Genomic DNA, 27,046 nt, shown 5'->3' with positions numbered 1-27,046 from the left:
GTCTTTGTGGAAAAAAAGCTTGTTTAGTGGACTAACTTTGCACTTGAAGGATGCCCGTTCACTTACGTTTTAACAGGTCTGACGCTACTATGCGCCCCGGCTGTATCTAGGCTAACGGCTAACATGCTAACTATTATTTTTATGTCACTAGTCACTTGAAACAAATTTAGCATGACAGGAGACAGGTTGAAATAAACCAAAATTTCCCTTTAAAAAAAAAAAAAAATAATTTGTAGCTTCTTTGCGGCAACATCCATATTTGAANCTAACGGCTAACATGCTAACTATTATTTTTATGTCACTAGTCACTTGAAACAAATTTAGCACGACAGGAGACAGGTTGAAATAAACCAAAATTTCCCTTTAAAAAAAAAAAAAATAATTTGTAGCTTCTTTGCGGCAACATCCATATTTGAAGTATCGTCGACTATCATGGCTTCATATGAGTCTGGACAGACATGGATGTAAACTGTGACTGCAGCTTGACTGGTTGGCGAAGGCACACAACCACAAGGCGGTTGTTTTATTGATGATAGCAAGCTAGCTAGCCGATGCTAAGTGGGAGCTGTTGATATTGTGGCTCGTCCATCTCGAGTAGCCTACAGGTACACTCTAAATATAGATACAGGCGTGAGAGGACGAGTGCCGATTGATAGGACAGGAATTACTTCTGTAATAGGAAGATGGGACATTACCCGTCTTTGAAACTTAAGTTAAGATCGGACAAGCAGTTATGATATTTTTCTGTAATGAGGTGACTGATGAAGATTAAAACATTTCAGCAGTTCAGACCTCTAACTCACCTGGTAGATTATGTGCCCCCTGTCTATCCTTAGCTATAACTGTGATTTGTGATTTTGGGCTTTATCAATAAAATTGAATTGAATTTATTAAGTGCCCTTTCTCATGCACGTTTTTGTAAATGATGTAACACATGGCCTTGTTATCCAAGAGTCCAGACAGACGATTTAAGAGCAGGATACTGAGCTTGGGATTATGCTCCATCAAACCTGACAAGACAACATGTCTACCCCCCCCCCCCCAAAGAGGATAACCTTTGCTGCGAGAATATCTTCTGCAGCCGACAAGGCGGGAGTTCCTCAAAGCCTCCATATACTGCTCAGTATACTGGCTTAAGTGGGGAGGATATCAATCTAATTAGGCTAAAAGGATCAATGTTAATCCATTAAACTTGCATGAGGAAGCCACATGCTTGTCACGTCCTGGAGGAATTACGGATTGGATTTTCTTTTGGAAATACCCGATGTAATGTGGCTGTTGTTTCATGAGCCATAAAATATTGTTTTTCAGTTGGAGGAGGAACGGAAACAAGCTGTAAGTGTGAAAACTGTGAAGCAAAGAGTGGCTGAAATTACACTTGGGTTCAAAATGATTGCATGTTTGGAGGGAATGCTTTGTTGTCGTCTGGTGAACACAATGTATCTCCAAATTTCAGACACAAAGTTTTTCACCCGACGGCAACTGGTGGTTTGGTCTGTGGGAATAATTGGAATAGCTCTCGGAGAGAAAATCTGTTTTAACAGCATGCTGAGTTTTCTGAACAGTACTGACGTGACTCCATTTATTGTCCATCTGTAGCATGTGTGCAGTGTTTGTTACTTACAAAGCTATTGTGGTGTACTTTAAGGACAAATTAGATTCTCTGTTGACCAAAAAAAATGTTGAACTGAATGGTTTGTGGCTGTTTTTTGGAGTTTGATTTGAGATTCTTTGCTGTGATTTGAGAGCTGAAATGAAAACAGTTATTTGGTGCATTATTGGTAGACAGTTTGCTTTAATAGGAACCTTTTGACTCGGGTAATGTCACAGTCTTCTTACAGTCTATTACAGCATGGTTTTATCTGTTAACAATGGCAACACAGACGCACTTGTTAATTCTATGGATATATATCGGTATTAAGATATTACGGTATTTCAGAGTATTTACAAATCCCGAAGGTATGATTTTCAATACCGTAAGAAATACAGATGCTCCTCTTTCCATTAAACTGATACGGAGATGCTGTATTGTACTGTAGTGCACAACATGCACCACCAGGGGTCAGTCTCTACTGGTGGAAGATGCAGCTGAGATTAGAGACATGGCATCTGCGAGTGGTTGGGATAACGTTACAGGACTGTTACGGGAATTTTGCCACATATAACTTTATCTTGAGATTACTTCTCCCAACTACAATAGCATTTCAATAGCCACATGATTTTACGCATCATCACAGTTACCTGGTGCCAGTATGCCACCTGTTCCTATACGACCAGTACCCACCAGAAATAAATCAAAATGCAGATTTCAGTGCCTCGTTTCAGTGCCAGGTTGTGTGTGTAGCAAGTGTGCAGCTGGGAAAGCGCGTATATGTGACAGTGTTGCGTGACACCAAGGCTGCTGCGTTAACATTAAATGTTAAGTTCAGGCTATTAGTCGGTAAATAAATGCTACGACTCCTCAAGACCAGAGCCAAGTGCCCATGTCTTGCTTGCTGTCTGCTGATTAAAGTGACAGGAGTTAGCTCTGAAGTTAGCGAGCAAAGTTAGCCTCACATTGGAAACTGACCAGGCTCCCTTAAGGTGGACTGTTAAGGTGGACCACCTATTCTCAATGTAGTGACAATCTCAGCTGCTCCCAAACAGATAATCGAGGAATGCTTTTTGCAGTAAACATATTAAACTTAAACTCACCCAACTGTTGTTATACCTGTAGACACCCTGGTGCCAGCCTGAGTGTGCAATGCCTACATAACCTGCTGCTGTAACACAAGAATTTCCCAATTTAGGATCAATAAAGCACATCCATCTATCTCTGTAAGCATGTAAAGCGGTGTGTGTGTGCGTGTGCGTGTGTGTGTTGCAGACTCAGGGTCCCGGCTCTCCACGCTCTTCCCCCAGCCACACCATCAGCCGGCCGATCCCCACACCGATCCTCTCAGACTCCGCCGGCACGACCCCAACGCACACACCTCAGGATTCACTAATGGGTGTGGGAGGGGACGTTCAGGAGGCCTTCGCTCAGGGTAACACAGTCACACAGAGAAAAGCAAGCACCTGGTTACGGATATGTAAAGTTTGGTTGGAAGTGAAACTTTTCTGTGTTTGTCGTAGGTCCAAGGAGAAATCTGAGAAACGACCTGCTCATTGCTGCTGACTCCATCACCAACACAATGTCATCGCTTGTTAAGGAACTCAATTCAGGTAGGAAGCAACGGAAAAAGTTGGTGTTTTGCTTTCTGAGTTTTTTGTACAAAGATTAATTTAAAATATGTCATCCCACAGAGGGTGGAAGTGAGACTGAGAGCACTGCAGATTCAGACTTTGGACGTGGTGACCTGTTGGCCACAACCTCTTCAGATCCCTTCTTCACGTATAAACCAAGGTACTCATCACATACACTGCAGGATGTAACTTGCTTTTGTACCATTTTGGAGAACATTATCTTTCATTTCATAAAGGGTGGTCCAGTGTATTCTGTGCTAAAGGAGATAAAAAGGAGGCACTGAAGCACCTTCCTCTTTGACGAGCTCTTGTCACGGCTGCCCCTTCGATACTTCTGGGTCATTTCACCCAGTTAGGAACCTTCCTAAATAAAAAAGACCATTCGACCGCAGCCCTGTCTTCTGTCACAATACCTCCAGTTTTCAGGTTCACCTCTGATCTCACGTCTTGGCTTAAAAGTGCTCGTTATCTGTCACAGAAGTGCCAGCGCTGCGGAGGAGAGCTTTGAGAACGATCTGGAGCAGCAGCTGGAGGACGAGCTCAAGTTAGAGGAGCTAATGAAGCACAGGCAGGAACCAGACAAAACCTGCATGGTGAGTTTTAGCCTTCTAGGAGAGGGTGGCATATTATTTGTTCTGAGTGATTAAATTACACCTTGTCAGTATTTATTCTGACCTGCTGCGTGTGTTTTGGTTGTGTGGTACAGGTGACGCTGCAGCAGTGACTGTGTTAGTCCAGGTGACTGGTAAGCATCTGAAACAATGAAATGTGTCCTTTGTGTTACTGTCAGACTTTTACTTTCACTTTTACATGTAGTTCATTATTACAGTGTCTTTTTTAATGACTAACTGAAAACAAAAGCTGTACTGGAGGAACAGTGATCAGAAACCTGGATAAGTGTTTGGTCAGGTTTCTATTTGAGTAGGGGAGACCGTGGACAGCTGTAACACTTTTTCCCAATAAATCAAAAATCACTTGGACTGGAATAGCTAACTTGCTAAATTATAAACTTTGATGTGTCGTGTTTGATGTGTGGGGTTTTATGAAATCTGTACAGGCTGCAAAATTGATTGAAATTTATGAACCAGAAATGAACCCTTGCAGCAGTTTTAGGCCCAAACTTGAATTTCCACTGTGAAAAATTCTATTTTATATATTGTAATATTTTTTTTTAATAATAAAGCTATGGTTCCCAACTGATTTAGCCACATGCTCCAGATTTCTCCTTAGTCGTTAGTTCAAGGTTCATACTGTTTAAAAAATTCAGCGTCATACTTGTGTAGTTTGGTATCTCTGTCAAGTAGCTATGTGTTAGTCAGTCACTCTAAAGCAGGAAACAGCACTTCAAAATAAAACCTCTGTGGTAGAAATTCACTGGATTTCAAATAAAGATCCAAATAAGCTAATTTGTCCATTCAGAATGGACCCGTGATCAACTTTTGGACCGCGACCCACCAGTTGGGAACCACTATATTAAATCATTTATTACAAGCTAAGGGCCAACATGTTTCCTCACACCACGTCTCCCTCTTCTCTCCCTTACTTTAATAATCTGTCATCTCGTGCACGACAGGTTTAGCAGAGCGGGCTGCACCCCTCGTACATCTAGTGCCCACAGTGGTCCATGGTGATGCTGCGTGCAGATGCTCAACGCTGCATGTTACACATTTCTTTCCCATTGCCGGGGAGGAAGTACTTGGGTCAGGGGTGATTTTAACAAGGCGTTACAGCCATCTCTGTTGACCAGCCACGTTTTCACCTCATGTCAACTAGCCTGACAGCTTATTTAACACGTTTGTCGTTTCTGTTTTTAGCTTTAAAAAACAGTGATTCTAATAATACTCTCTCTCTCTCTGTCTCTCTCTCTCTCTCTGTCTCTCTCTCTCTCTTTCTGTCTCATTGTGTCATACGGATTATTGTTAACTTATTATGTTGATCTGTTCTGTACGACATCTATCGCATGTCTGTCCGTCCTGGAAGAGGGATCCCTCCTCAGTTGCTCTTCCTAAGGTTTCTACTGTTTTTTCCCTCGTTAAAGGGTTTTTTTGGGGGAGTTTTTCCTTATCCGCTGTGAGGGTCCAAAGGACAGAGGGATGTCGTATGCTGTAAAGCCCTGAGGCAAATTGTTACTTGTGATATTGGGCTTTATAAATAAAATTGATTGATTGATTGATTGATTGATTGATTAATTGTTTGGATTCCAAGACATTTGATCTCAGGACAGCATCCCAAAAATATGCCTGATAGTAAAGTTAAATTTTACCTTTAAAAAAAACANCGCTGCGAGGGTCCAAAGGACAGAGGGGTGTCGTATGCTGTAAAGCCCTGTGAGGCAAATTGTTACTTGTGATATTGGGCTTTATAAATAAAATTGATTGATTGATTAATTGTTTGGATTCCAAGACATTTGATCTCAGGACAGCATCCCAAAAATATGCCTGATAGTAAAGTTAAATTTTACCTTTAAAAAAAACACTTTTGTGTGTAACTTTGTCTGGGAGTTTCAAATGTGGCTTATTTTTTGTAAGCAAGAAGACAATCTAGCTGAGCATGTGCAGAGTGAGTGTAATCACTCTAAGAGCTCATTTATGTCCCTTTATGCATGAAAATAAATACGTTTTATTTACACATCCATAACTTCATGCGTCTTTTATGATGGCATAGATACAGCCAGTAGATGGCACCGCAGGGCAGAGCCAAAAGTAAACGGCGGTTGTCTGTGAAGCCATTAAATACATTGTAGTATGTGGACGAAGAATTCTTTTCACCATATAACTGATTTGGTCTGTTCCACCATTTTAAAAATGTCTTCGTCATCTCCTACAGTCGTATCTCGCTTAAAATACACTACACTGCCTCCACTATCTCCGGTGGTACTGCTGCGTTTCGTCCATATCCGTTAGCTTTTAGAAAATGTGCACAAATATGGACAAAATGAACACAGAGTATAGACAGAACGTCTAAATAAATGAGCCTTAACTTGCTTCTGATTGAAGAAATTCAGGGTTTTACAACCATCCCTTGTTACGACTGTCCCTGGTCTCCCCGTCTTCAGGTAGCACATTTGGGATTAGATGTTTGGCGCATTGCTGTCAGTAACGTTCTGTGTCCTTTACAGGTGAGCAATATGAAAAGCAACAATACACTGGATGAGACGACACTGGGCCGACGGTACAGAGCACTGAAGACATGAGGAATTTAAGTTGAATAAGTGGCCGAATCCAACCATAGAATACATTTATGTAAAGATATATTTTTTAACCAACCACATATTTAAGGTAATACTGTGAGCTGATGTAAAGAGATTAATTAGTGAGCTGTCTATTACACCACAGGTGCCATAAAAACCACACGACTTTGGGGATTTATTTCTTATTTTAGCCTTTGGATATGAGTTGTCAAGCAAATGTCCAACTACACTGTTAGTTCAGGGCGTCAAACCTGATTCTTTCAAATTCTTTCTGCAAACAGCGAACCAGGTTTACGTGTTTGTTTGTCTTCTGATTTAAGATACAAACCTGGGTTGGAGGTGAAGTTATAGATGGTAAAATTTGCAATATTTTATAAGTGTTTAACTCCAGATTTATCCACTAGTCCACTGATTTCTTACTGTTGCTGTCAAGTGGCTTTTGTATTGTTTTTTTGACTTGTTTTTCGGCGCAGGCTGATCAGATTTTATTTGATACATTAGTGATTTTAACGCACACATGCCTTAGCTGATTGGATGACCTCTCAAATGAGCTCATTCAAACTGTCAATGCAGCATGTAGCTAACAACAAAACACACCTGTCTTCACTGGACAAATGAGGTTAAACTCATTAAATCTGATGCTGGGAGGTGATGAATATGTACGCTGTCTACATATAAACTGTCAGTTAGATATAAGATGGATTGGTCCTGTGTTTTAAGATACAGTGAAAAAGATGTAACACAGAGACTTCCAAATCACTCAAAGTCAAAGGTTTACACTGGTAAGGGCATTGAACAATTTGTGTTTACTGTCAATGGTTTATGAATTACGGTTTTCATTATTTGCCATTGTTTCATTTGTTAGCGTCAATGCTCGCACACACAAGTCTCTGTGTGATTTGCACACCAAACATACACACTCTTGATGTATTTTCTGAGTGTGCGTGAAACTTTACTCGGTCACTTTGGGGAAAAGTGGCAAGCCAATCTAAAATCATAAATGTGTGAAATATATCTAGTTTGATTTTTGAGCAAGTTCATAGCAGTGATTTTGCATGGTGGTGATGCATAATAAAGTGTTGACACAATATCACAATTTTTGCCTATGAACTTCTTTTCTCTTTCTTTTTCCATTCCAGACCGGCACACTTCAATTGGCTTGGTTTGGCAGTGCACATTTATTATCTGTCATAAATGCACTGTTGGCTGCCCTCAACCTATTGTCTATAATTCATCACATAGACCCACCATCTGAGGTAACATTAAAGCAGCCATCCAGCACTGAATCTCACAGTCATGTGAATATTAGGAGGGAGAATTTTCCTCTCAGGCTCAGGCAATATTAGCAGCATATGAACTGACTTATATTACACTTAATTAGCATAATTACCAGCACTTTCTAAAGACATCGACACAAGCCCATCGTTTTAACACTCAAAAACAGCATTTATCACATGGATCTAAAGCATCTGTCATCAGGTCTTTGCATAAGTACCGCAGTCTGTCCACCACATGTCTTTTATTTATCTCATCTATGTTGCCTCCACTTTATCAGCATAGTTAGCAAAGCAGCTGTAACAGATAAATTTCACACCAAGCCTCTTCTAGGTATCTTTTGTGTAAGTGCATGACTGCACCCTGGTGTTAAAACATGAGGAATGCAGTTGTGCAGTTCTGAACATCAGGTTTATTTAATCAACGATGTATTTCTCTCTGTGGAAAACAGTGTTACCCTTTGCATAGAATTTAATATTGATGCAACAAATAAATAAATAAAATTAGAAGCAGTTATTTTACTATAAGTCTTTAAGTTGCTGTCTCAGCAGCTAAGGTCCTTGAAATTCACATTTTCCCCACAGGAATTTAAGAATTTACAGTCAATCTAATTCTGTGGTACACAGGATTAGACAAATTCTCTTTATTATTTTTCTATTTATGGTTTATAAATGTTGTCAATTAAATTTTTTTAGTTTGAACGGTCAATTTATAGAATCAATAAATACAGAATAAAGACAATAATAGTGGAAAATGCCCATCACAAATTCACAAGAGCTCAATTTACATGCCTTGTTTTGACCAAATCCCAAATATATTCAATTTACTTATGTGGAAAATTAAGAAACCCAGCAAATAATCATGTTTGAGAAGCTGGGATGGGCTAAAATGCTCAGATATTCACCTAAAAATTATATAAATTCAAAAGAAATAGCAAATATTCACATTTCAGAAGCCATAACTGGAGATGTATTCATTTATTTGCCATTTTTGCTTGATTAAACCACTGTAATAATGATTCAAAATATAGTTTTAGTGGTAACATTGCACCTCACACGCCACACCATAGTGTTCTTTACATTGGCAAAAAAGCAGGTTATCATAATTTTATTTTATTTTTTAGATGTCCACGTATCCCTCTATTTTTTATGTATATGTAGGAAGAAAAATCATGGTAAAATTAGTAGTTTTTAGCGCTGAATAAATATTTACTGGTTCAGGAAAATCTTGTGTGTTCCTCTCTGTGGGGGAAAGTGATGTGACACAGAGCGACAAGACGGAAAGCTGTCGGATGTTCCTTATGTTCAACGCATCAAACCCTGATTGGTCAACCTCACGACAGATGTCACATGTAGACCAATCAGCTGCGACACCGATGTAGCGTCATCCAATCAGCCGCCCGCTCTCGGCTCACCGTGTAGTGAGAATGGGCGTTTGAGGGTGGGGTGACTCAGCCGGAAAACTGCTTTTTTAACACCTTGTAACCTGCGGATTGGAGTTCATTGGTGAGTCTCAGTTGCTTTGCTGAACAATTACAGTGTGTAGTCTTATGCGAGACGTACAACACGGTGTGAAAATGCCCAAACCAGAGCGTTTTACGTGTGTGTCGGTGGCTCGTACGGTGATGGTACCCGGGGTCAGGGCATATGTCGGCTGTCACTATTCTCACAAAGTGTTGGCAGGAGCAAAATTAGCTTACTGTAACTTGGCGGTTAGCTACACAAGATGTACCACCGTCACTGTAAGTACCGTCCGGCTTGGTAACAACACTCTTTCTTTTGCTTTGCCATTGTTTGACTGTGTAGTAGCTCGCTTTCCAATCATTGTATCTCATTTAACTGTCACTGCCAACACGAAGCTGAGTTAGCTTCATTCACAGACTCACTGCTGCTAGCTGCTTTGTTGCTGAGCTGCTTTGAAAAGCTCAGAAATTAGCAAAAAGAACTGTTGGTGTTTTCCTCAGTTAAAGCGATTTCTGAGCAGTGGCGTGCAGTGGGGACAGACGAGGAGAAGAGAGGGTGATCGTGGGCATCCTAGGTCTTTTGTCTGGGTTGCAGAGTTCCTCTTATTTCAAATTGCAAACTTAGCTCAACCCACAAGTTGCATTTAAAGGAATAACTAAAAAAGATGCCATGTAAGATAGATCAGTGTGAGATCATCAGAGCTCCCTCTTCTCTGGTTCTGGCCCTCCCTGACTCATTTTGTGCAGGTTTGAGGTTTTCCTGAAAATGTTTCTGCACACCCATGACTCTAAAAACCCTCCTCATTAGTAACCATTACCTAGCACACAATTTAACTGGCCCAACCTGTAATGTAGAGCAATACCTGACCTCCGTGATATTGAGGGCTGGGTCTGTAGGGTGGAGCAGCTACCCCTCACCCACCCACTTGATCTCAGTGCAAGAGAAAGCCTTGGGAGATATGAATGTAGAGAGCAAGCACAGCTCTCTGTTTTCCTCTAATGGAATGAGCTCATGTACAACAGCCCAGTGATTTATTGTAGCCTAACAGCACCAACAGAGACTGTAAGGCAAGTGTATGCAAAACACAGCAGCTGTTATAGCTAGATTATCTTGCTTGCATTATGTGTTTCTGGACAATTGCCCACCTTTTACTACCATAGCTACTTAAACCTCGATCAGGGACAAGAAATACACCACACCAAAAATACTAAACGAAGCATAGGTGCCGGTACATACAGTAAGATCACAATTTTCCAAAATTACAACATTGGACTTTGACAAATAAATTTGTCTGATGTTTCTTTTCATGGCTTGCTGCATATTTAGTCTGTATTTTTATAGCAAAAGTTTCAGTCCACCAGTCTTTACACATTTGAGGCCATGTTCAAATGGACATTAACACTGGGTAAATAAAACGCAGCACCCCAATTCATTTCAGATGTGGGATGACAGGCAAAAAGGTGGAACGTGACTCATTTTTTGCTGCAGTTAAATACGTGTAAAGGAATAGATCACCCCAAAATCAACAATACATATTATTCCTCTGACCTGTAGTGCTGTTTGTTAGTCAAAATTGTTTTGGTGTGAGTTGCAAATGTTGGAGATATCGGCCGCAGAGATGTGTGCCTTCTCTGGAATTTAATGGAACTAGATGGCACTTGGCTTTTAGCGCTCAAAGCCCCCAGAAAAAATACATCTGAGAAACTTAACTGCAATGTTTGTTTCCAGAAATCATGACCTGGTTACTGGCTGTACATTTTCATCTTTAATTCTTAGGCTTCACAGTCCGGACATTTATTTTACACAGCACATGCATGCTTCACCCCTGTTGTGACAGCTGCAGGCCTGTCACACTGCGAAGTGAAGTTCATTTCAATGACAGCCCGGTGATAACTTTGCCACCCAACTTAGCCATGGCACAGTACGGGATGCACTTGTTTGCTGCCCGTGTGAACAAGCACACAGTTTCCCGATTTCCTGCTGCCCCTGAAGTTTGACCATGTCATGCGTTTGCCGCTTGATGCCTGATACAAAGCAGACCTTTGTGCTCGCTGTTGTGAGATTGTGATAAGACCAGCTGTCACTTTCCAGTCTGAAAGGGCCTTTAGCATTGCTGTAGTGGAAATGTAGCACAGCTTGTTTTTGGAGACATTTCTAGTGCCATTTAATGAGATTAGCACTTGGTTATGCTTTGTGTTTGGCTCTGCAGGAATTTGTGTAAGACTTAAGTGTACATTTGACCCAGTAGAGGCAGGGGATCCTGAATATATGTCCTACTAGAGTAACCACACAAGAGATGGATATCCTGTATTTAACCACTGCCTTGATTTATTTCTAACATTTTCAAATATATTAAAAACACTTGAAGCAGTTGCTTAAATACACATTTCAGTACAAGGGTGATTTATTGTAGTCACAGTCAAATATGCAATCCGTGGCACATACATCCGCTTTGCAGACATGTGACTTTTAAAAGCTGCTGTGTGATTAGTTAAAGCTGAATACACAGGAGTGATGATGTAAATTATGGCCATAATTTTACAGGAATTTGGAATATGTGTTGAAACATCTTCAAAGCAAAGCTTCAGCAGAAGGCGACTACATCAAGCCGTGGCTATACATACAGTATGGAGAATGAAAATCCTGTTGAGTAACTGTAATAGGCTCAGAAGTGTATTGAAATTGGATTAACTGTTACAGCAAGACAGAACTAAAAATGTAGGTCAATAGTATTTGGTAAAATTAATCAGACGTCATTTTTTGGAAATTTATCTTTATTAGATTTATGAGAGAATTATGAGAGATCAGTCTGTCTTCAGGCTCTGTGTTAAAGTTCCTAAGAAAGTTGTGGGTAAAAAGTGACCTCAACTTTGGCCTGATGGTGGCACCAGAGGAGCTGTTTTATGTGAGCACACACATGGTGAGCAAATGTGAGTATTCGGCATCCCTTGCCCAAGTGTAAAAGCAACGATGGACAGTTGGAAGTACTGTCTGCCATTTTGACAGAAAAAGAAACTGCTGACACTGAAATTGGATGAGGAATTGTACGCTTTAGAGTTAAATCTTTCTTGATATACCCTGTTAAAATCTTCTAAAAGATGCTGTATTTCCATTAAGGCAGAGCTTTGATAAGTTTGTGCCACAGGAAGCAAAAAAGGTGTGTGTTATAACAACACATCTTGCCTAGCGACCTGGCTCGAGCTAGGTTTAATTTTAAAAAGATTACAAATTTGAGTACTTCATTTGATATATTTTTAATTCATTCAACACCAGTCATGTGAATGGAAGCTCTCAGTTGTGTAAAATGCCACCTGACACCACAGGCATGTAGTTTTGGTGGCATCTTGGCACACTGAACTGCCAGCTCTGACACCATGCTCGACTTTCCCACGCCACACACTGTATTGGTTGTAGCAGCTGTGGTAGTGAGCCAATCATACGTCACACATTGAATCAAAGAGAGCTTGCGGTGAAGTTTTGATACTGCTTGTTACTGGGTTATTTTGGTCATGACCTTAAAGGTATTGAGTTCAGATACCCAACCCTAGACACAGCTGACTGTCACAAGACTACTTTTTGGACTCATTCTCACACAAGAAAACTCAGAGGAAAAAAATGTTTACGCCTAAAAAAATAGGAGGCATTACTGGCCAAAAATGTGAGTTGACCTTTGGACTGATGGTGCTGCCATAGATGGATCGTTGTATTGATCTCAAAATGACTGTCTGCGTTTTTTAAATTCAACACAGGAGATGGTCTTTTAGGTGAAGCAGCAAACAAGGAAAGAAATCAAGGCAGTAGAACAACTTTACAGAATAAGCTGTATTGTTTTCCCAGAGGCCTTTGCTGTTAGGGTGTGAAAGTCCTGACCACAAAAGAGTTAGAGGCCGTGTGATTGGCTGGACACACTTCATGCATAACATTCCTGCATTAAACATCATAGCTGTGTTGGTTCTGTGGCGTTATGGAGCTGTGTCATCCAACCAGTTTTCCATCGTACATGACCTACTGGTCTACATGCAACAGCTTCTTATCATTGATTACTAACCATGTTCACATAAAGTCAGATGGAATCGGCCTTGACTCATACAGATCTCTTAATATCAGGGGTGTAATGATTCACGGGAATTTGGACACGTTGTGAGTCTCACAATCTGACAAATTTCAATTTTTGTCTCAATATAGCAAGAATAAATTAAAGTTAGGAATTACGTGTACATGTAGCACAATACTTGACTGAAACAGTGTTTCCTCTGAGCCACTCACAGCCGTTGCTCAGCAGTAAATACAACAGAAAACAAAAGCAGTGTTTTTACAATAGAAAACAACAGATGTGGCAACACAAACAGGAGATAGCTTAGCAACCACAGGGCTGCCACACAGCACCATGTGCACTGAATTTAAGTCTTTGAAGTATAAAGCACAGTGTTACAACCCTACTGGATATTTGTAAATTCATACATGTTATAAAGCTAAACGATCAGTTGATTAATCAAATGAATCGGCTGCTATTTTGATAATCAATTCATTATTAAAGACATTTATTGTGCAAAAATACACTGGTTCCAGCTTCCGAAATATGAATATTTGCTGGTTTCTTAATAATCTATGATAGTAAATTGACTATATTTATATTTGGGACTGGTGGTCAGACGAAACAAGATTACCTTGGGCTTTGGGAAGTTTTCTCCATTTTTAATGACATTTTACTATCCAAAAACAATCAGGATTAATTAGGGATATTTTTATTACCCCTTAACCTACTGACTATTTTCTCGCTTAACTGATTCATGGTTTAGTTTTTAGCGAATGGTGAAAAATGTCCATCACAAGTTCCCACAGTCTGACCAACAGTCCAAAATAGGGCTGGGCGATATGACCAAAATCTCATATCCCGATATAGGTAATCTCATATCCCGATAACAATACCTATCCCGATATAGCACATTTTAATCCAATGAATAAAAAGTTGTCCCACATTTTTCTCTCGTTACACGATATAAATCGTGATATCGCACAGCCCTAGTCCAAAATCCTAAGACATAAAGTTGTCTGTCAGTAAATAACATGAAATATTCACACTTGCTTGAACCAGTTACTTTGTGCTTAAAAAGGACTTGACACAATAGATTATCAGTAGGGATGCACGATAATATCGGCACGTCATCCGTATTGGCCGATATTGTCTTGTAAATGAGCTATTGGAAACGGCCCATATGCTGATAGTATTGGTACGTCACTGGTATCAGCCAATATCAGCTTTAATAGATATAATGAACCACCAGAATCGGCCAACATGCTGATTATATCGACACGTCAGCTGTATCGGCCAATACTGTCTTTAAAATTAACTATCAGAATCAGCCAACATGATTTTTCTCATTTTGCACAATGAATAAATATAACGTACATTGTAAAGCAATGTATTGTATATCTCCATCTGCTGGTGGGCCATCACAATAAGAGTATGCATGCGTAATAAGATGTTAATATCACAACAGAAGACTTGATCACTAAACTTAGATGGGGAAATAAATAAATATGTCAATATCGGTATCAGCCAAAAGAGTTGTTATATATCGGCATATTGTATATCGGCAAAAAAAATCTGATATCGTGCATCCCTAATTATCTGAATTGTTGCTGATAAAGTTTCTGTTGATTAACTTATTAATTGATTAATCAAATAAGCAACCCATTGTTGCAGCGATTAAACATTTTAGGAGTTGAATTGATATTTTAACTCGTGGTTAGTAGTCAAAATATTTTCTACACTTCCTCATATCGTGTGTTGCAATCATTTTCATCAGCACCATTTGTATCTATCTATTAGGAGCTGCTTGCTTTTTTCTTTGTACCCACATGTGTTTGCTGCTGTCATCATATAATCACCTAGAGATGTGAAGGTGAAACTGGGTGGGCTGCATTTTCCTTTTAATCAGATCCATACTTCCCAGATACTTCCCACATGATTGGGTCTCGTCTCTGAGCATTTGATGAGCTGTCACTAATCTGCATCTCAAAAGCGACTTGCATTGATCAGATTTGGCGACGGTGTCTTTTTTTTTTAAGCAGTGATCAATGTAATTTGGTGTACTGAAATAGCCCACCATAAGGAACAGGCAGCCAACCCCATCAGTCACGTGGTGCAGGGTGCAGCAACGTCATTAGGGCAGAGATTTGTGAAGAATAAGCAGACAGAAGGGAAAGAGCCCCGGAGGTGCGGCATTTTCCAAGCATTTGCATCGTTCCTGTTGGTTTCTTTTTCCCGGCCAGAGAGAGAACAGAGTATCTGTTCAACATTTTAGAGACCCAAATGCCCGGTCCCACCCAAGCCCTTTCCCCAAATGGAGAGAATAACAACGACATCGTCCCGGACAACGGAACCAACATCATTCCTTACAGGAAAAATACAGTGCGGGGAGAGCGCGCCTACAGGTAAATCAGTGTACTGATCCGCATTTGATTTCATGTCAGTAAGATAAATCCTAAAAGGACAAACACTGCTGCAGACAGAAACCTGCATTCCGGCCTGGTCCTCCTCCTCGTCGAGTGTTTGGTTTTGCTTTGCACCCATCCGCGATTTCCCTGTTGTCTCCCAGTGTCCTGTCATGTTAGCTCCCTAAAAGCTCCCTAAAAGCTCAAACCCCTCTCCTGCTGGTGTGTAGCACCCCAAATTAAAGCTGGCACCAGTTTAATGTTGTCAAGTGTGGTGGTGCGCAATGGCACTGGAGGAGTGGATCGCTTGTGAAATGACAGGGATACACAGACAGCCGCCCCTGCGCTTCTGCAACTGCTGCCGCTGTTGCTGCTAGTATATCCCCATCGTGACATGACACATCGCAGCTATCTAATAACACACAATATCACGATATGTGTGTGTTTACGGGGGTGTTTTAATGCATGTACCCCCCTCGCTGCTGCCACACAAGCCTGAATCCTCCCCCTCTTTGGACACACAGGCATCAGCCCAGCCCCGGTGTCGGCTGCTATCCCTGCCCGGCTAACAAAGCATGCTAGCTGCACACACATCCGCTTTGTTGACATGAGATCGGCTGGCCCAGTTTCCTTCCTTCCTTCCCCGAGAATCAGTCAACCGAGGATCTGCTCCTGCAGTGCTGTGATAGCCCAACTTTAACTCTCAAGGCTTATTATTGCCCCGATGATCATTTAGCGTGATTTAACGCCATATCAGTCGCCGCCATAAACCAATAAAGATGGGTGTTTTACTGCAGCTGTCCTGCTGTTCCCTATCATTGAATTAAGATTAAAATGTCATGCTGCAGTCTTCATATCTGTCAGGGGAATTAAAGACGACTGCACACTTGATTAATGTATAAATATGATTATAACGTAGTGCTACTTTGTCATATTTTTGCGAGTATACAGGAGGGATGGGAATCACCAGAGGGCCCATGATACCATGTTATCACCATACTGTAGTCAGGGTACAATATTATTACTATTTTTAAAGTTTTGCGATATTGCCGTCACATATACTGCGATATATTGCGATTTCTTACCTTTTTTCAAATGTAAATTATGTCCACAAACTTCTGTTTTATCCAACAAGATAAAGTTTCTCACATCAGTTATTTTTAGTGCAGCAAAATATGTGTAGTGGACTGAAAAAGCTGTTTAATTTGTTATTTAGTAGGCTACCAAACCTTTAATTTGTATTTGCAGTATTATTAATTGATTTAATTAAACAATCGATACTTGGCATCTATGTATTGATACTGTATTGACACAAAAACTATTGCAATACTATCAGGTTTTGCCCCCATGTCTAGCACATAACCCTAGCATGTTACCAAATTGGCTTTAAAGGACTGATTTCCACAGACATACCCTGTATTTTTGCATTGCATTTAAAAGTTAAGACGCATATTGACAGGCAAAAGGCAAACAAGGTATTTTTTGACCTGATAAATAGTTCAATTTTCTCTCCGCGTGTCTTAGATATACTTGGCTGTTTAGGTGATCCCAATGTGGGGTAAACAATGTTTCTGTTACTAAGCGTAGTATGCTTTTTTTGACATTGTGTTATGGCCATGCTGTGTAACTGCTCAATCTGTATCTTCACGATCAAAGTTTGAGATCCCTGATACATTTTTTTTTTGGCACATGCCATGGTATGCTTTCATTGCTTGTATACGGGCCTGAATATGCCTTGTGTAAATGGGGCAGGTGTCCTGGAAGCAAGCAGGTAAAATTACAGCATCATTCTAATCCGACGTCGTTGCGGCTTCTGTTTACCATGCAGGTAAAATCAGATTAAAGGATCCCAGGCACAAATTCAAAGAGGGCCTACAAGGTCTGCTGCAGCCTAGGTGTTAGGATAAGAAAGGTGCATTGCTAAAAAGGTGTGTTAGAAAACTACTTGGATTTAGAAACATGTTTTAAAAGAGCTGAAGTCAAAGCAACATAATAATGAGATAAGATTTTGGAATCTGAAGCGCTCTGGTTTTCGTTTGGTCAACGTTACTCGGACTACAGTCACGTTTGAGCGGCAGTAAACAGTCCGTGTGGGGAGGTGGAACACATTGGCCGAAATGCAGTCTTGGAACCCGTCGGCGACTGTCGGACGACGATTTAGCTTTATATTAGATCAGGGGTTCTCAACCTTTTTCAGGCCAAGGACACCTTCGCTGAAACAGAGACAGAGCAGGGACCCCCTACTACATGTGTTTTATTAAATTGTGATTAAACTGAGCCCACAATAATGTGTAGAGCGGCCTTTGGTGCCATGTACAAACATCCTTTTATGGCGCATACATTACTAAGCTACTTAAATAATAGTTATTTGAGAGATTCATGAGATTCATAGATGTATACATCATGTTTGTAAACGTCTGTTGCTTGCAAAGTTACAAAACAATCCATTGTGGCTTACAAGAAAGTCTACACTTGAAATAATAATATAGCTAATTTGCCAATATGTTTTAATAGTATGTAAATATTAGCGAACTAGTTTGCCTCACTGTTATGGACAGGTGCTGCACAGTCATTCAGCACGAGATAGCTAACACAATATCCCAAGGATCATGGGTAACAGTTAGCCCATCATCAGGGTTGTGTACTTTAAATTAAATTGTTGATTTTTTTTTTGACAAATATGCCAATTTATCTTAGTTAATAATGTGTGGGATTCTTGTTAATGTGTATTCTCAGACAAAAGAAAGAAAACCTTGAATCAAAACTTAAATTACTGCACATTAATTGGGCAGCCCGGCTTGCAGTAACTTTGAGGACCCCCTGTTGAGGACCCAGGTATTCCATTTTTTTAATCTGCACTCACATGCAGATATCTATTCATAGATATTAACCGAAATGAGCGGCTCACAGAAGATGAAGACACTTGTTAAACCGGTTCTCTGGAAATATTGGCTGCTGCCCCCAGAGGCTTATCGTCGTCAGTCAAAAGCCAACGGGTTTCTGAGACTGGCAACATGACAAACTCACTTACATGTTTTTAAAGCCATGCACTAAAGGCTTGGTTGTTTGTTTCATGTGTACAGTTCTTTAGAGGTGCAACAATTATTCGATTGGCAGAAAATTAAATCAACAATTTTGATGACAACTTAATTGAGAAATAGGAAACAACACCTTTATTCCAAATGCATTGCTTTTGTGTCTAAGAGTTCTTTTTCTGTTGCAGTTGGGGGATGGCGGTCAACGTATATTCTACCTCAATAACCCAGGAGACTATGAGCAGGCATGACATCACTGCCTGGGTTAACGACATTCTCTGCCTAAACTATACGAAAGTGGAGCAGCTCTCCTCAGGTGAGAACACAGTGAAACACTTCTCTCTATCCTCTTCCCTCTGCTTGTGCTGCGTGTGTCAAAGAAGCCGTTTGAGATGTGGAGCATGTTTAAGAGATTACATCTTCGCCTGTAGAGCACAGGGTTAAAATAAATTCTCTGTAAGATGGCAGTTAAAGCAACCTGTGGAAACATGCTCACCTCTCCCTGGCAGAGAGTTGTCTATAAATAAACTTGTAGCCTGCCGTGTTTTCCTGCTGTGACCGAGTAATCCAATTTCAATCACTCTCTGCCCACAGAAACAAACACACACACCTCTTCTGTTAAGGTGTAAGCTCCTTGTTTGATGCAGATTACCTCTTATACGCTCTGTAGTTGGGTTTATGTGAGCTTTATCTGATAGCTTGGACGCTAACAGGTTGAGCTGGTGCCCTCTTTTTCAGATGGTCTAACTAGGCTTCAGTATGGCCATGTTACTAAGAATCTGCATTTATAGTTTTCTTTTTAAGGAAACCGGGTCATCGATCTGGACATAGAAAACGCTCCCAGGCTTTTATTTTTTTATTTATTCCAGTGGATTTTTTTTGTCGTGCAATGGCAGGCATGATAAGTCCCAGCCTATATCTGGACTCTAGTTTTCTAATTTTCAAGCAAGGGATTATGTACTCAACTGACATTTTATAACGTCTTTAGGAGCTGCCTATTGCCAGTTCATGGATCTGCTCTTCCCTGGCTGCATCAGTCTTAAGAAGGTCAAGTTTCAAGCTAAATTGGAGCATGAGTACATTCACAATTTCAAGCTGTTGCAGGCATCCTTCAAACGGATGAATGTGGACAAGGTGAGTTTAATCTCGTTATGGCTATCTGCATTTTCAGTGCTGCTGTACACTGTGAGTAACTTGCATGAATTTATATTTTAATTCTTTTTTCCCCCTCGATTCAGATTATTCCTGTGGAGAAACTTGTTAAAGGCAGATTTCAAGACAATCTTGATTTCATCCAGTGGTTTAAGAAGTTCTTTGACGCCAATTACGATGGTAAAGAGTATGACCCGGTTGCAGCCAGACAGGGTCAGGATGCCATTCCCCCACCTGACCCCGGTGAGCAGATCTTCAACCTGCCAAAGAAGTCTCACCACGCAGCCAGCTCCCCTACTGCAGGTAAGCGTCATCTGCTTTTGCTGTCCAAGTATATGCGAAATGTTTGCAGACACAAGGGCATGTTGTCATTTATGTACCTAGCCTGTGGTGGTATTTATTTTCACATCAACAGCTCAAGTACGTCCAAGCTCAGAACACAGACACATTGTGTGATTTCATGTGAGAGAATAGCAAAGGTTACGCTCAGACTGCAGGCAAATCAGATTTGTTTCTCAAATCAGATCTTGAAGACAGACTTCCCGCACTGTTATTTGCAAGTAAACAGACCAGAGGTGTGTGTCCAGAGATCACCAACCTATCTGTATGGGTTGCTGTGGTAACGACGAAGGCGTTGGTAGCTACATAGCAACGCTGGTGTCGCATCTTTTCAAGGTGGAAGCATGAGAAATGGAGGTCCTCTGAACAAGTTGTTTTGGCACTAACTGTTGTTCCTCATGTTGTCATCTTTTGTGCTCTGTTGGTAGCAGCATGGTTCTGCTCAGCACTTTCGTCACTCTGGATTTGATGCTGTCATTTTATTTTTTGTTCAAAGACATTTTGAAATCGGATTTGAGTAGCCGGAGAGTCTGGACTGAGACACATCTGTGGAAATCCAATTAGAATCACATTTCAAATGGATTAAGACTTCCTAAAATCAATCTGGACATCCCAAAAAACTGATTATGGGCTGGCAGTCTGACCAAGGCTTAAGTCACTACTAGTTGCCAGACACCCATCCCTGAGTAATAAACCCTCTGTCTGCTGTAGGAGCATCAAGGTCGAGCTCCACAACCCCCAAGTCCTCAACACCAACATCCAGACCCTCGTCAGCCAAAAAGATCCCTGCGACTGCAATTCCAACTCCTGCCAAGGGAGAGAAAGAACTGGAAGCACAGGTCACACAACTTACGGAGCAGGTACGTTTATATAAAGGTCAATTCTTACAATAATTCTGCCAACCAACAGTTAGACCACCAAACTCTTTGTTTGCTTCAGACTGCTCACATTCCTACTTCCAACACTGACTGTGTTCATTTGTAAACCTCACTGATGGTAGTAGGGCTGCAGCTAATAATTATTTTAATTATGGATGAATCATTTTATCTGTGAAGTTTTTTGAAATAGCGAAAAATGCCTAAAATTATAGAGTCCTCGATCCCAAGGATGCATGTTTAAATAGTGTTTTGTGTCCAGAATGCTAAGGACAAAGAAAAGCTTTGAAATTATTGAGACAATTAATAGATTGAAATAGTTGCAGATTAATTTTCTGTCCATTGGCTGATCGACTGATAGTTTCAGCTCCAAAGGGACAGTTTGCTTTGAGACCAGAGAAATGCAACTGAACATTTTTGAACACCTCCACTAACAGTTTTGCAGCGACCTTTAAAAACACTATTTCTTTTTCTCTAGAAAGTTTATTAATCTCTTAAATAAAAGACTGCCTTCAACAGGAAAAGGTTGACCAACATCATAAAGTATCTAGTCTAAAAAATGTGTTTCACTTTGGCTTTGTTGATGGGATCATGGCTCATTCAGTCCACATAGATAAAATCTGCAAGTGCTGCCAAAGGTAATTTTAAATATTTACTGAAACAGGGATTTTTTAAAATTTTATTTTCTCTGCTGATCAGTGTCTTATTTACCTCCACCGTGATTTAATGTGGTGAAAAGAAAGACATGGAAAAAATATATATATATTAGTAAATAAAAATCCAAGTTGCAGTTAAATACTTTTTTAGACACTGTACGTGGCTGAGTAGGTTTAGTAAAATAAAACCTGTGTCATGTTGTTTCATTATGAGATCCAACATGTTTCTGCAAATGTATTGAGTCATTCTAAAGTTGAGCTGGAACGTGTTTATGTGGTGTGACCAGTAGCCAGCAAAACCCTCAAAGTATTGAATTGAAAATTAAACCAAATGAAGAGAATGTTTGTTAGTTTTACTTGACACATGACGAAATGGAGCAATAGATTATCTAAACAGTGATAAAATAAAGATTGAGTTCCAATCCATACAGTAATCATTTAAGTGACTTACTCTGGACAACGTAAGCTTCATGTGACCTATGCACTTTAGACAGCTTGTGTCAGGTAAAAAAACAACAAAGCAAGAAATTTTTCAAATAAATAAATACAATAAAATTATTATTATTTTAAAAGTTATAAACAATCAAACAAGGATGTGACCAGGAAAGAGTGCTTCAAAAGTATAATAATTCTGTAACATAATTTTAAATATTATTACAAATATAATAAATATAGTTTTTCCCCACCATTTTTCTTTTTCCTATTTTTTTTAAAATGAATTTTCTGAATCTATTATTTTATTTTATTTATTTATATTTTTTGGGACATTTCTTACCAATTTGCTCATTGCCTTTTTTTCCAATGTTTTTGAATGAAATCACACCAATTTGCTCAGGACTTAAAGGCTTATAAATATTTGTGCAAGGCATCTGAATGCAGCACAAGAAAAGTGATGTTGCTCTAGGTTTCAAAGGGTTAAAAAGTCTTGTTATTGAATTAATTTATCTAAAAATAAGGCCTTTATTGTTATTAAAATGTCTTAAATCAATTTTTCAAAATTCTTAAATATGCAAAGACATTGGAAGTAGGATTTTATGAGTTTTTTTCCTGATGTTTCATTATAAAATCTCAAAATAATTGATAACGTTTATTTATTTTTAAACAATTTTCCAAGTGCATGTCGCAATAACGTCACACAGATCAGGATAGCAGAACCAGCAACGCTCATTTTGTGTTCAAACAGGATGCCCAGAGCAGAGGATCCACTGTCTGCTAGCTAGCTGTCACTGTACCCTGGATGACATAGGGAATGCAAATTCAATGAAAATTGGTTATTTAACCAAGATTTTGTGACAAGGATATAACTGGTACAATGCAATGCAAACGAGGCTCGGTGTGTTTTATGCAAAAACATTTTCAAACTGCTCTCTGTCCGAGAAAACTTGTCAACAAATGCCAGATATTACCAAGTTCTGATCTGCCCTTGTCTCCACCATGAAACAAAGAAGTCATGTTTTATGTTGCAATTAAGAAATTTTCCCTAACCCCACATAACTGATGTCAATTCATGTTTTTTTTTTCCAGTTTCGTTTATTGTAAAACTGGTCTTAGATTTAATTCCCAGTGGCTTTAAAAAGTCGTAAATCTAGCTGCCTTAAGCAGCACCAGTTTAATGTAACTCTGTGTGTGTGTGTGTGTGTGTGTGTGTTTCTCCTCTGTTGGTTGTCCAGTTGCGTCTGTGACTGCTTATCTGTCGCCTTTTGTCTGTAACCAAAGTCCACATAGTTTGTCTGTATTTAAATATTGATGCTAACAAAGAATAACTTTTTATTTTTGTAGTTGAACACATTAAAGTTGGCACTGGAAGGAGTGGAGAAGGAGAGGGACTACTACTTCAGTAAGCTGCGAGAGGTGGAGCTGCTGTGCCAGGAACAGGGTGAAGAAAATGCCCCATTTGTCGATCGGTTAATGGAGGTCCTTTACGCTTCAGACGAACAGGTCAGTGTGTGACTTTTGATTGATCTGAGCAGGATTCAGGACAGTTGGAGGCTGTTTTTTAGATAAGTAATTGCAGCAGTTAAACGTGTGAGTCCCATTTTTCCTGGTGGTAAATCATGTGGAAGTTATTGTGGGGTTGAAAGAAATAAGAAGTCAGCCTTTGTGTGTAATCACATGTGTTTGCCTCGGAGCATTCTTCAGCAGCACTTCTATTAAGCTGTCTTTGCCCCCTTGTTTGTAGGAGGGAGCAGAGCTGGCTGAGGGTGACGGACAGGAAGTGGACCAGCAAGCCCATGACGAGGCGCCAGATGATCAGCAGGAGGAGCAGGATGAATACTGACTGCCATCATCCCTCACCGCAGTCACACCCCTCTTTTTAATATGTGAGAACTGTTAAAGGATTTTAATTTTTTCCTCATGGTTTATTCTTTTTGTTCTCTCCAAGACTGAGCACATGAAGCAACCTCCTGAGTAGAAGCACCATCACAGTTTTTTATTTTATTTTTTGTACCCCTCTGCTCACTGTTTGATGTTTTTTGTGACTTTTGGTGAACTGCTGTGGCAGGTTTGTGGTGACGACCTCCACCAGCAGAACAAGCTCAGACCATCACAGAAGTTTCCGAGGACTGTGTGTGTGCGTGGGTGGAAAGTCAATTCAAATCCTACAGTAGACGTGATGAAATGCTGAAGTTTAGACGGGTAGCTGTTACCTGTCAGTGCAAGTGTTACCTTCCCAGCTTCTGTCCTTTTCATTTTATTTTGTTTTTATTTTGCATATCAACAATATTAATCACAAGAATGCAATAAGCAAAGCCCTGAAAGGGCTCGTAGTAGCTCTTATTTAACCCCCTTCCATATGTTGCACTGACATTTGACTCTGTATTGGACAATCTGTCCATAGACCCTCACCATATTTATTATTATTACGCCTTAGGAATAGTGCGAGTGTCTGCATTGCATCCTCATGAAGGAGGACAATACAGTCAGTGCATTGTGAATAAAATGTAGTGTAATGCCATCTTATGACTGTTTGACAACTTTCCTCACAAACGACAAGACTTCAGATAATCAGTGTGCTCAACAACGTGTCATTCACACCATACAAGGTGGTTTGGTAATAGAGTTAACTTTGGTATGCCATAAACGTAGGGACAGAAGAAACATTATTGTGGAGTAGTCTTATTATGATGCAGCGTTTTAAGTTTTAAACCTCAGCTGGAACTTGTGGTCTGTTCAGATTTCAGATGTTTTCTTTTTAAACCACAGGTCTTAGGGAGAGTCGGTTCACTGAGTAATTTGCCATGCTATATTCCAGTAAGTACATTGTATACCCTTTCTTAATATTGCATTTACTAATATTGGACTGGGCAGTGCACCATAATGCTTTAGTTATATATTATTGTGTAAATGAAAAGGAATGTAAACATGTACTGTCAATAATTAATGAATGGTAAATGTTTTTTTTCATGTCCCACTCATTATGCATTCCCCAAAAAACGTGTTGCATGTTTGCATTTTATTTGTGAATAACTTGACCTGCTTTTTACATATTTAATAAAAAACAAGTATGTTAAGTGAGCTTTTTGTATGTTTAACCTGCTATTTGAAAGATGTTGAGATTCGGATGGATTTGCTGTAATAAAATCACGTTTTGAGTCCATGGGAGTGTCGTCATGTGACTCCAGCAGCAGCAGCAGCAGCAGCAGCAGCAGCTAGCATTGGTCATAGTTATAAGACCTAAATTAAGACAGCTGTAACTATCAATAATAATTTATGTCTTTAACTGAGGCTTTTTTATTAGAGTAGAGGCAGAAAGTTTCTCAATCAGCGATAGCATGAAACAGGAAGTGAGCAATTTACATGTAGGGTTGTATAATTATATGATAATTTAACAATCTTGGTAAAAGCTCAAATACCACAGTAGGAAAATACTGTCTTTACTCAAGTTAAAGTACAAAAGTACTATCAGCAAAATGAAAGTATTACAAGTAAAGGTACTCAATATGAAAAGTGCTAAATGCCTATATGATTTTATTGGATATATTAAAAGATAAGCAGCATTTTAGTGTTGTATCTGTTAGCGATGGAGCTACTATTAACCACTATATGTACTGCTGGGTAATTCTGTTACACTGTATAATATTTTGATTTTATATCTTGAGTAACTATAGCTGTCATTAAAAGGTCAAGTGTGCAAAATTTAGGGGGATATTTCGGGGTAAGTGTATTTTCTTATGTATATAACCACCTGAAAATAAGAATTGTTGTGTCTTCATTAACCTAGAATGAGCTGTTTATATCTACATAGTGACTGGGTCCTCGTCTACGGAGATTGCCATGTTTCTACAGTTGCCCGGAATGGACAAACTAAACACTGGCTAAACCACTGATGTTTGAGGAAGATATTTTTTTAGGGCATTTTAGGCTTTAATTGACAGGACAGACAAGTGTGAAAGGAACCCCGGCCCCTGCGGCAACAGCCTTGTACATGGGGCGCCTGCTCTATCCACTAAGCCACCAGCGCCACATTCAGTGTTTTTACAAGTTTAAATCACTGAGTCTGTTTGTTTTGGAGAAAAAGAGACCTCTGCAGATCATTCATTCATTCATTCATTCATTTTACGTAATCACTTATCCTATAAGGGGATGCGGGGGGACTGGAGCCTATCCCAGCTGTCATTGGGCAGACTGGTGTGGCAGAGCCCTTCTGTGTGAAGTTTGCGGTTCTCCCCATGTCAGCGTGGGTTTTCTCCGGGTGCTCCAGCTTCCTCCACAGTCCAAAGACATGCAGGTTAATTGGTGACTCTAAAGGTCTAAATGTGAGCGTGCGGATAATTTAGCTCCCAGTAAAAACCTCCTGGACAATGAACACTGAATCAATTCTAACTGCTAAATGCCACTAAATTCCCCCTAAATTTCCCTTAAATGTAGCGGACTAAAAGGTTCAAGTGCAACTTTGAAGTGCTTCTTAAAAACCGACATTTTATTCTGCACCACTACATCATTTATTGCCTTGATTGATAGAACAGCTAAGATAGACAGAGAAGGTGGGAGAGAGATGGGAAACAAGACACAACAAAGGGCTGCAGGTCAGAATCGATCTCAGGCCTATATGGGACGTACAGCTAGGGGTCACCCCTGCACCACTACATTTAGGCCATATTTACAGCTGTATTTCTACTGGTATGCAGATCTAGATTTTACATGCAAAACACATCATCCTCCAAATTATGATTTGTTATCAGCAATATGAAAATGGGGTAAAGTAGGTCAAATTAGCTCCACTTTGAGTCACTCCGACTGTAAAATTCAGCAAACATTTCAATACATGATTAATAATGACCAATAATATAATGTACATGTACTTAGCACTTTTATTTGAGTAATATTTTGAATGTAAGACCTAACATACTCATAACAGAGTAACATTACTTCTTCTACCACTGCTGAACTGTAGTGC

At 39.8% G+C, this 27,046-nt stretch overlaps 2 protein-coding genes across 10 annotated transcripts in view; both read left to right on the top strand.

Annotated features, from left to right (window-relative positions):
• dtna (dystrobrevin, alpha) overlaps positions 1-7,503 on the top strand; it is a 37,650-nt gene extending 30,147 nt beyond the window's left edge. For 5 of the 8 annotated variants that reach the window (XM_050033455.1, XM_050033459.1, XM_050033454.1 and 2 more), the window contains 7 exons: positions 1,312-1,335; positions 2,867-3,026; positions 3,115-3,204; positions 3,286-3,385; positions 3,704-3,818; positions 3,932-3,970; positions 6,344-7,503. In XM_050033455.1, the coding sequence (XP_049889412.1) occupies positions 1,312-1,335; positions 2,867-3,026; positions 3,115-3,204; positions 3,286-3,385; positions 3,704-3,818; positions 3,932-3,949 (507 nt within the window). In that variant the 3' untranslated portion in view covers positions 3,950-3,970; positions 6,344-7,503. The remainder of the gene's footprint in view (positions 1-1,311; positions 1,336-2,866; positions 3,027-3,114; positions 3,205-3,285; positions 3,386-3,703; positions 3,819-3,931; positions 3,971-6,343) is intronic. The other 3 variants (XM_050033460.1, XM_050033458.1, XM_050033462.1) reach the window with 1 other exon arrangement.
• Positions 7,504-9,087: 1,584 nt separating this feature from the next.
• Positions 9,088-25,244, top strand: mapre2 (microtubule-associated protein, RP/EB family, member 2). 2 transcript variants are annotated; one of them, XM_050033283.1, is made up of 7 exons: positions 9,088-9,195; positions 18,815-18,942; positions 19,615-19,760; positions 19,865-20,081; positions 20,829-20,977; positions 23,428-23,586; positions 23,828-25,244. In XM_050033283.1, exons 2-7 carry the CDS (start codon positions 18,822-18,824, stop codon positions 23,924-23,926), a joined length of 891 nt encoding a protein of 296 aa, XP_049889240.1. In that variant the 5' UTR covers positions 9,088-9,195; positions 18,815-18,821; the 3' UTR covers positions 23,927-25,244. The 2 variants fall into 2 exon arrangements, with proteins under 2 accessions (XP_049889240.1, XP_049889239.1); XM_050033282.1 differs by lacking the exon at positions 9,088-9,195 and adding an exon at positions 15,304-15,591.
• The last annotated feature ends 1,802 nt before the right edge of the window (positions 25,245-27,046 follow it).

Source organism: Epinephelus moara, chromosome 21 (genome assembly GCF_006386435.1).
Source record: "Epinephelus moara isolate mb chromosome 21, YSFRI_EMoa_1.0, whole genome shotgun sequence".
NCBI classification, from domain to species: domain Eukaryota; kingdom Metazoa; phylum Chordata; class Actinopteri; order Perciformes; family Serranidae; genus Epinephelus; species Epinephelus moara.
Note: the sequence above shows the minus strand (reverse complement) of the source record. Positions and strands in the feature narration are given on the sequence as shown.

What these genes read in the sequence shown, in the direction of transcription:
- mapre2 (XM_050033282.1), top strand. Translation starts at nt 15,470, where the DNA reads ATGCCCGGTCCCACCCAAGCCCTTTCCCCAAATGGAGAGAATAACAAC. An exon ending in AACGGATGAATGTGGACAAG is followed by an intron (nt 19,761 to 19,864) that starts GTGAGTTTAATC and finishes CCCTCGATTCAG; the next exon opens with ATTATTCCTGTGGAGAAACT. An exon ending in TCACACAACTTACGGAGCAG is followed by an intron (nt 20,978 to 23,427) that starts GTACGTTTATAT and finishes TTATTTTTGTAG; the next exon opens with TTGAACACATTAAAGTTGGC.